Here is a 10,358-nt window from a genome sequence, read left to right on the forward strand (position 1 = left end):
TTACAGTAATGTGCGTGAGAGGAGACGTTTCCATCACCGATTACAAAGACGTCCGTGGCTACTTTATTAATCTCTATAAAATCCGAGGCATGAATGTATTCTCGCGTATTCTTGCATGGATGTATTCTCGCGTAATGTAAATGACTTTGACTGTACTATATCAAAATAAAATCCGACAAATTTTCTACTTTTGAAGGATTCGCCCGTATGTATGAAAAGACAGCATGGATCATACGCACGTACGTAAACCAGCTGTAGAAATCCCGGCCATCAGCATGTACGTCCGTGGAGTCTCTTTATCTTGGTTTAGTTTCTTGGTTCTTTCTTCTTCCTTCCTTCCATTTCCCCTGCGAAGCCTCCGCAGCACTAAGATACAAATTAAGGGCGAGGCAGCCGCGGAAGGATCGATAGTACAAAGAGCGCGCGAGAGGGAGAGACGACAGTAATAAGGATATCCACGCGATGACGACGACGACGAGGAGACGAGACGGCAGACGCGGCGCCCTCGTTGCCTCCGCCTGCCTCTTCCTCCTCCTCCTCCTACCCTCTGCCGCGCCGTCGTCGTCCTCCTCCGGCTCCAGCTTCAGCTCCCCCCAGCAGCAGAGCAAGATCATCACCCATCTCCCTGGCTTCGACGGCCCCCTCCCCTTCCAGCTCCAAACGGGGTACGTACGTACTACCATACCCCTGGCTTTCTCCACTTGACAAACTGATTGATTAGCTTCTCGTGTGACTTGCATGCATGCATCGCATCATCACGTCGCAGGTATGTCGAGGTGGATGAGAGCAATGGCGTTCGCCTCTTCTACTACTTCATCCGGTCGGAGAGGGACCCGGCGAAGGACCCCGTCATGGTCTGGCTGACTGGTGGGCCAGGGTGCTCCGCCTTCTCCGGCCTTGTCTATGAGATCGGTAGGTAACCGAACTCTTCAAGCCCAGAACCATCGTCTCGTCTCCATCCATCTTCCTTGTCTTTTCCATTTTTAGTGACCGTGCATCTGTATCTATCTCAATCAAACTTTCATATGTATCCACGGAAATTGCAACTAGTACTACTCGGTATGGCTTTGTCCACATGCCTTCTACCGGAAAAATATCAGGTGCTTCCACAGTTTAAATGCTCCCTTACTCCAAACTTTTAAAAATAATTTGAATGTTTCAAAAAAAATTGAATGTTCACAAGACTTTTTTCTACAATCCCTAAAAAATAGCGAACCCAAATTCGTCACAAGAAGAAACAAAGAAGAGAAATCTGCATGAATAGTGTCACAAAAGAACAAAAAGCAAAAAATGACACTACTCACATCACACCAAGATTCTCTTTTTTTTTTGTTTTTCTATGTGTATTTCAAATTTAAATATGAATTTTTTAGGAGTGTGAACACATGTCTTATGAACATGCACAATGTTTTTGTTTTGGAAAATGTTGGCATGGGAACATTTGAGTGATGGGAGCACTGGATATGCACTCACCTTCTACGTGTCTCGAAGCAAATCCTCTTCTACTACTGCTTGAATAAAGAGTTGAACATTTTGCAAAGACAATGCGCTATGTAGCACTAGCCAAAAATCGTGCAAAACATGGATACACCTTTTTATATGTTAAGGTCCCAACAATCAAGTATATATGTGCAGGCCCTCTAAGTTTCGACCGTCGTACCGACGTCAACGGCTTTCCCAAGTTGCTCTACAAACCAGACTCATGGACCAAGGCAGGTTTCAGTCTCGGTCTCTTCTTCATTCTTACTATTTTCATGATTCTGAGTTGCACATGGATCCCTCCGTCTCCCAGGTGAGCAATATCATCTTCATCGATTCCCCCGTAGGAACCGGCTTCTCGTACTCCAAAACAGAGCAAGGATACAAATCAAGTGATACCAAAGTCGTCACCCAAATTGTCACCTTCATCAGAAAGGTCACACTTTCTCCTCAGCCACCCAAATACCACTAGCATTAACTACAAATGCTTATTGTTCTTACATGTATGTGCTGCAGTGGTTTGATGAACACCCAGAGTTCTTGTCGAACCCTTTTTACGTCGCTGGTGATTCCTACTGTGGTATTACTGTGCCAGGCATCACCCTTGGAATAGCTAAAGGTAACTTTTATACATGCACATGTTCTTCTCTTTGCCATACGTATTTCAGTTTCTTTTCTGAACAACTTGATGTATAACTTCTCCCAGGGATAGAAGATGGCAGTGGATCAGATCTCAATCTAAAGGTTTGAAGCCAATAGAGTGCAACTACCATGTTATGTATTTGAAAAAAAAACCCGGTCTGCCTGTTGTACTCTATTTTCAAAGTCGGTTTGAACTTTTTCTCGCAATCTGGAGATGGTACAGGCCCGCGATTGCCCGCCGTAGGTCTTAGAAAAAGTTAGATTATTTTGAATGTTTTTCCTCTCAATTTGGAAATGGTCCAGGCCGGTGTTTGCCTCCTGCAGTTCCTAAAATATTTAGGAACTTTTTTCCTCTCAATTTGGGTTTGCCCACGCCATAGTTCTCTCACAATAAAATTAGAACAGTTTGAATTTTTTTTCCTCTCAATTTGAAAATGGTTTCGGCCCGGTTTTTCCTGCCGTACTTTCCTAAAAAAAGTTTGATTAGTTTAAACTTTCTTCCTCCTAATTTGCCATGTTATGACCAGGGCTACCTTGTGGGGAATCCAGTCACAGATTATTGGTACTACGATAATCCAGCTAAAATTCCATTTGCAAACGGGAAGGGTCTCATATCTGACGAAATGTACCAGGTACCATTATTTTTTTTAAAGGGAATTTGTTACTTGCATCCAGCCATCCAGGACCCCTCATCTATTAAGTCAGTTTTTCTTTTGAAAAAATATACCGCAAAATTTTTGTAGCTTTATGTTGATCTTTGCAGTTTACTTGATCACCATTTCGTGCCTTGATTATTTTCAGGCGTACAAGGAGAGCTGCGGTGCATGGGAATTCAGCGAGGAGTGCGCAAAAAGTCATGAAGCCATCGACGAGGTATCCGATTCTTTTCCGAAGCAAAGTTTTGCCTTTCATTTTTCACAATGAGTGAGTGAGTATCAGTCAAGTTGTATTTTTATGAAGTGTGTCAAGGACATATGCCCAAACCACATCCTGGAGCCCCTGTGTGCTTTCGCGAGCCCGCGCCCATACAAACTGAAGCTGAATTCAGGCCCACGAGAGGTGCTCCAGCTGCAGGAGGACTATGCTGCCGATGCCACGGCCGGGCTTCAGTTGTCTGAGATTTCTACAGAGTGCAGAGTTAGTAAACAAATAAACAGTACTAGTAAAATTGCAGCACAATGTAACATTATCTGATACTATTTTGTATTTCATCGCAGACGGCGGAATATGCACTCTCCATGATATGGGCGAACAATGGCACTGTCAGAGAGGCTCTTGGTATCCACAAGGTAGTTGACGACTGAATGAAGCTGTCTGTAATGAAAAATCAGTTGGTGCTTCCTGCAAGCTTGTATGGTATGGTTGATCATCATATTGTAAGTACATTGCAGGGAACGGTTCCTTCATGGCTAAGATGCAACTTCGACATACGGTACACCAACGATATTTTCAGTTCGGTGGAGCACCATCTGGATGTGACCACCAGAGGCTACAGGAGCCTGATCTACAGCGGCGATCATGACATGATCGTACCGTCCATCGGCACCCAGGCCTGGATCAGGTCTCTCAACTTCTCCGTTGTGGATGAGTGGAGGCCGTGGTATGTGGATGCACAAGTTGCAGGGTGAGGATTGATTTGTCCGTCCGTCATAAGGGTGTTGCAACTGAATAGGCTGAGACTTGTTCTGATGATGCTCACAAGCAACTTTTTCTCATGTGCAGATATACAAGGTCATACTCAAATAACCTCACCTTCGCAACTGTCAAGGTATGCCCTTGATGTCTTCTCTTTGCTACACCAAATAGATGTATGGTAATATTTTCGTTTGTGAAATAGGGCGGTGGACATACTGCTCCGGAGTACATGCCAAAGCAATGCCTTGCTATGTTTGCAAGGTGGCTTTCTGGTGAGCCTCTTTGATGGTGTACATGAAACCTCCGGTGGTGGTTATTGTGTCCATCACGTTGTAACTGTGGAAATTATAAGATGGCTGAATATTATGTTGTATTAATCTGACCTTTGTAGGGGTATATATACGAGTACATGTGAGGGGAGAGAGACTTGGAGTAGAGGGCAAGTCATACATGATTTAAACATATTCTATCTCTAAGTGCTATCTCTATCTTAAACACAATATACTTCTAATAGTAACTACATTGTGTTAGTTGTGCCTTGGAGATATAAACAATAGTTGTTAAAGCTTGATCGGTAGATGCAAATTCTGTTCAATGTATAACAATGGAGGATATAACTGTGTGCATCATTTGATGCCAAGGCCAGAGGGTAATCCTCATTTTTTGAAAAAAATAACAATAAATGAATTTTCGCTTGTTTAAAGAAAAAATAACAGAAAAAGGTTGGTGGGCATGCTAAGGTACACCCCCTATATACGATGGTATTATATAGCAGTACATACATAAATTAATAGACAGATATCTATCTGCCTTTGTAGATAAGACTCCATCGAACGACCGTAATCCATTTGCATACCCATGTATTACGTGATAAAACATATCATTGCATTAATAATAATATTCCTCTCACCCTGCGCTCATCATCACGCTCCGGGACAACAAGTCATCAATAATTTATCCTTGATGAGGTAGATTCTCCTAAGTTTTCTCTCTCTTACAATCGCCGAAAGTATTTCACAAATAAGTATCTAGTAAATGGGCACTCTAGAGATCTCCACAAAGATATCTAAGGACACTAAAATAGCACGACCATATACATATACCTAGATATCGCAAATAAGACGCAATAATCTTTAAGTCATGCAATTTTTCTTTTTCCATAATTTAGAAGGAAATTTAGTTTTATCAAATTTCTTTGAGGTGTATTGTTAGATAAAACGAGATCAACGAGACACGGATTTTTACGTAGAAACCCTTGCGGGAGAAAACCACGGACGCACGAAGGCGCAATCACTATGAGGAGGAGTATTACAAGCACGAGACGACAGAACCGTCTTTAGGTGCGACTACATGAAGTATATATGAGGGGGCAATACAAAAGAGTCCTTGGAGGACAAGTAAACAAGTTGTACTCGTACGCGTCGGTACCAACGCAAAGGCCCACACCGTTTGTACTACGTCTAGTCCAATACGGTAGAATTTGGATCACAATTTAACAATCTCCACCTTGAGCCAAATTCCCTCCAGTAGTCGAAGAAAGTGAATAACTCCATCCAAATCAGCTTAAACACCTTGTGCGTCAAAGTCCATAGGACTAGTGAGAAATACCAACTAAGCCTGAGCAAAGCTCAAACTTATTGGTAGGAACTGGCTTTGTCATCATATCAGCTGGATTATCATGGGTACTTATCTTGCATATCTTCAAATCACCTTTAGCAACAACATCTCGAACATAGTGAAATCTGACATCAATGTGTTTTGTTCTCTCGTGATACATTGGATGCTTTGTAAGATATATAGCACCTTGACTGTCAGAAAATATGGTAGGGCAAGATGAATCTCCACAAAGCTCAGCGTACAAACCTCTCAACCAGATAGCTTCTTTGCATGCCTCAGAAATAGCCATATACTCGGCATCAGTAGTGGAACAAGCCACAATAGACTGCAAAGTTGCTCTCCAACTCACAGCACAACCACCAATGGTGAAAACATAACCTGTGAGTGATCTTCTCTTATCCAAATCACCAGCAAAATCAGAATCAACAAAACCAACAAGTCCATCTCCAGTTTTCCCAAACTGTAAATAAGCATTAGAAGTACCTCGCAGGTATCTGAAAATCCACTGAACTGCATTCCAATGCTCTTTTCCAGGATTAGCCATGTATCTACTAACAACAGTCAGTGCATAAGATAAATCCGGACGAGAACAAACCATGGCATACATAAGTGAACCAACTGCACTCGAATAGGGAACTCTAGACATGTACTCAATATCTGCATCTGACTCAGGACATAAGGCTGATGATAATTTGAAGTGTGCAGCTAACGGAGTACTTACTGGCTTGGCATTATGCATATTAAAACGACGAAGAACTTTATCAATATATCCCTTCTGACCGAGATATAATTTTTCAGACGGTCTATCTCTGGATATTTTCATGCCAAGTATTTTCTTTGCTGCACCCAAATCCTTCATCTCAAATTCATTACTCAATTGCTTCTTTAGTTCATCAATCTCTGACATGCTCTTTGCAGCAATTAACATATCATCAACATAAAGGAGCAAATAAATAGCTGAACCATTGACAGTTTTCAAATAAACACATCTATCATAATTAGACCGATTGAAACCTTGAGAGAGCATAAAGGTGTCAAATCTCTTGTACCACTGTCGAGGGGATTGCTTCAATCCATAAAGAGATTTCTTTAACTTACAGACAAGCTTTTCTTTTCCAGGAATAACAAAACCTTCAGGTTGTTCCATATAAATATCCTCTTCTAATTCTCCATGTAAGAATGCAGTTTTAACATCCAATTGTTCAAGCTCAAAATCATTCATGGCAACAATACTAAGTAAAGTGCGAGTAGAGCTATGCTTCACAACAGGAGAAAAGACTTCGTTATAGTCAATACCTGGAATTTGGCTATAACCTTTAGCAACCAACCTTGCTTTATATCTTGCCTCATCATTAGGAGAAACACCTTCCTTTATTTTGAAAACCCACTTACAACGAATATGTTTCTTCTCTCTAGGTAATCTTACCAAATCCCAAGTGCCATTCTTTTCAAGTGATTCCATCTCATCATGCATAGCAGTCATCCACTTATTACTATCACCAGAAATAATAGCCTCGGAATATGAAGAAGGCTCAACATTACCTTCAATTTCTTCTGCAATAGATAAAGCAAAAGAAACAATATTGCACTCCTCAATTAACCTCTCAGGTGCATTAATACCCCGCCTAACTCTTTCACGTGCGAGATTCCAACCGGGTGGAACAATAGGCCGATTTGGAGTGACATGTTCATCATCAAAGACGGGTTCATCATGTGCATCAACATTTTCCTTATCGGAAATATCACCTGAATCGATAACACGCTCCACCTGAACAGTAGGCTGCTGAACAGTAGACTGTTGTTCACTCTCAATTGGAACATTAGTAGATGGAACATCATGTAACATAGCAGATTCATTAAAGATAACGTTCCTGCTAATAACAATCTTTTGTGTTTCAGGATTCCATAATTTAAAACCTTTAACACCAGATTTGTAACCAAGAAAGATGCACTTAACAGCCCTAGGCTCCAACTTCCCATTATCAACATGAGCATAAGCAGTACAACCAAAAATTCTCAACTGTGAATAATCAGCAGGTGAACCAGACCATACCTCAATTGGAGTTTTCTTATTAAGAGGAATAGATGGTGAACGGTTGATGAGATAACAAGCAGTGGAAGCGGCCTCAGCCCAAAAACGCCTATGCAAACCTGCATTGGACAACATGCAACGGGCTCTAGAAATAATGGTCCTGTTCATACGCTCAGCAACACCGTTTTGTTGAGGAGTATAAGGAACGGTGTGGCGTCTGACAATGCCTTCAGACTTGCAATAATTCCCAAATTGCTTAGAACAGAATTCCATACCATTATCAGTGCGAAGTATTTTTACCTTCCTTTCAGTTTGTCTCTCAATCATAATCTTCCACTCCTTAAAAGCTGAGAAAGCTTGCCATTTATGCTTCAAGAAATAAGGCCAAACCTTTCTCGAATAATCATCAATAATAGTCAACATGTAACGAGCACCACCTAATGACCTTTTGCGAGATGGTCCCCATAAATCAGAATGCACATAATCAAGAATACCTTCAGTTGTATGAGTCGAAGTGTTGAACTTCACCCTCTTGTGCTTGCCAAAGATACAATGCTCACAAAATTTCAATTTACCAGTTTGGTATCCTTTAAGAAGACCTCTCTTATTTAACTCTGCCAAACCAAGTTCACTCATATGTCCAAGACGCATATGCCAAAATTTAGAAGCATCACAAACAGAATTCTTTGAAATAACTGGAGTAGCGTTACCTGAAACGGTAGAACCTCGAAGGTAATAAAGACCATTGGTCGAACTTAAGTCACCTTTCATCACAATGAGAGAACCTTTGGTGACCTTCAAAACGCTATCTCCACCTGAATACTTGTACCCCTTTGCATCAAGGGCACTCACAGAGATAAGATTTCTCTTCATCTTCGGAATATACCGAACATCTGTCAAAGTTCTGATTGTGCCATCAAACATCTTGATTCGAATGGAACCAATGCCTTCAATCTTGCATGGTGAATTATCAAAACCCAAAACGGAACCAGCAACAGTAGTAGAATCAAAAGTAGTAAACCAATCTCTATGCGGGCACATATGAAAAGTACACGCAGTGTCAAGTACCCACTCATCATTGGTCTCAACACATCCAGCAATAACAACAAGAGCATCATCGAAACTTTCATCACAAGCAACATTAGCAGAATTTTCACCTTGTTTGTTACCTTTCGGTTTATACGTACCATTCCTCTTTTCCTTGTTCTGCAACTTGAAACATTCTGAGATGTCATGCCCGTCTCTCTTGCAATACCTGCAAGACTGCTTCTTGTCTCTGGATTGCGACCGACCCCTCTGACCGTTCTTACTTTTGCTGGTGAGATCTTTTGTCATGCAAATCCCTTCCACCTTTAACCATAGAGCGGCGGCAGTTTTCTCGCTCAAAACTTCCTGTAAAATATTATCATGCAAATGGAGTTGAATTTGTGACAAAGCCTTACGGTCCCTTCGTTTCTCCTCAGCAGTCCAATCCTCAATTCTGTTCTTCCTAAAACTATCCAGTGCATCATCATAGTCGACCTGTGCCAACAACGCCCGCATCTTGACTTGCCATAGGGCAAACCTCGTGTCACGATCCAGCAGCGGAAGATCGTACTTCATGGATGACATGAGTAGATAAATCTGTGTACACAAAGTAGTACAAGCCGGTAGAAAAATTCTTGATAGAATTAATATGCGGACCAAAGAATTATTGGAAAAAATAGCACCTGGTAGTATTGGGCAGTGGATGTAGCAGTTGGGGATGACAAAGTCAAACTAGTAACCAGCCTGCTCCTCCACGTGAGTAGTATTTTGTACTAGCTGCAGCCTTGGCCCTCTAGCACTTTGATCTCCACGTGGACAGCAGCAGCAATTTGCTTTAACAGCGGCAGCAGCAGCAGCAACTAGAGGAAACCGAGGCGAGGGCGTGGAGCGAACAGGAATCGGGATCAGGGAACAGCGGCTCGGTGATGTAGCAGCAGATCCGGCGGCTTCCGGCTGTACCGCGCCTCGGTACGAATTTGTATCTCGGCTTCCAAGTCTCATTGACTGCTATATAAAGCCTCAAGGTTAACGAGTAACGAAACGTTATAGAAGTAGCCAACGCCGGAAATTAAGTCGAGGAGATGGCCAGCCGCAGACAGCGGAGGAAGATCGGCGAGAAGAAGAAGAGGAGAAAGACCAGAGCGGCTAGGACTCCGATAAAGAAGAAGACTGTCAAGAGGTCGTCTGCGCTATGGCCGCAAGGTTTGTGCGTTTCTCTCTCTCTCTTTGTTGGACAAACAATAGTACAATACACAATTTTTTTTTTGCTTACTAATTGGAGTACCTCCATAGTAACACGCATTATTCGTGCACACCTGAAAAGCCATCCAACACCGCATTATTCTGCTCCCTGGAAGCATGTACTGACGACAGCTCTCGTGTTTCCTCTCAGACTGTGATGAGCGCCGCCGCCCTGAGAAGAGGACATGTGACCTGTGCGGAGTAGGCAGAATCCACAAGAACGATTACTTCTGCCCCTACAACTACATCCACGGGCTTTTCAGCCTCAGAACATGCAAAGAGCGGTGCCCCCCGGGGAGGGGGAGGCACCCGCTCTTGCTCGACTCCGCCGCCGGCTCCGGGACTGGGAGCCAACACCAGCTGCGCCGCCTCGTGCGCGTGACCAACGTGCCGCTGAGCGTGATCCCCGACGACCGCGAGCTGCGCGGGCTCTTCAGGCGGTTCGGGCCGCTCGGCATGTGCTTAACGAGCTCGAGGAGGCATGACCCCGTGGGCTTCGGGTGGGTCGCGTTCGAGAACCGTGAGCACGCGGAGGAGGCCATCACCAAGCTCAACGGCCACCTCGTCGGCGGCCGCAGGCTCCGAGTCGATTGGGTATATCCACACTGACATGTTTGAGAAATACACCATCCGTTGAACTGCAAAAACACCTTATATTATGGTATTGAAGTAATATTCCTACGTA

The 10,358-nt window shown here is 43.0% G+C and overlaps 2 protein-coding genes across 2 annotated transcripts; both read left to right on the top strand.

The window, feature by feature from the left end:
* The first annotated feature begins 384 nt into the window (after positions 1-384).
* LOC123396843 (serine carboxypeptidase-like 15) lies at positions 385-4,218 on the top strand. Its single transcript, XM_045091642.1, has 13 exons — positions 385-665; positions 767-912; positions 1,636-1,712; positions 1,793-1,915; positions 1,996-2,098; positions 2,186-2,223; positions 2,649-2,753; positions 2,923-2,994; positions 3,082-3,258; positions 3,339-3,410; positions 3,513-3,745; positions 3,844-3,889; positions 3,959-4,218. The coding sequence occupies exons 1-13, from the start codon at positions 463-465 to the stop codon at positions 4,040-4,042; spliced, it is 1,479 nt and encodes a 492-aa protein (XP_044947577.1). The 5' UTR covers positions 385-462; the 3' UTR covers positions 4,043-4,218.
* A 5,405-nt stretch (positions 4,219-9,623) lies between these two features.
* Positions 9,624-10,358, top strand: LOC123397011 (eukaryotic translation initiation factor 3 subunit G-like). Its single transcript, XM_045091731.1, has 2 exons — positions 9,624-9,638; positions 9,806-10,358. Exons 1-2 carry the CDS (start codon positions 9,624-9,626, stop codon positions 10,280-10,282), a joined length of 492 nt encoding a protein of 163 aa, XP_044947666.1. The 3' UTR covers positions 10,283-10,358.

This window comes from Hordeum vulgare, chromosome 5H (genome assembly GCF_904849725.1).
Source record: "Hordeum vulgare subsp. vulgare chromosome 5H, MorexV3_pseudomolecules_assembly, whole genome shotgun sequence".
Lineage (NCBI taxonomy): Eukaryota > Viridiplantae > Streptophyta > Magnoliopsida > Poales > Poaceae > Hordeum > Hordeum vulgare.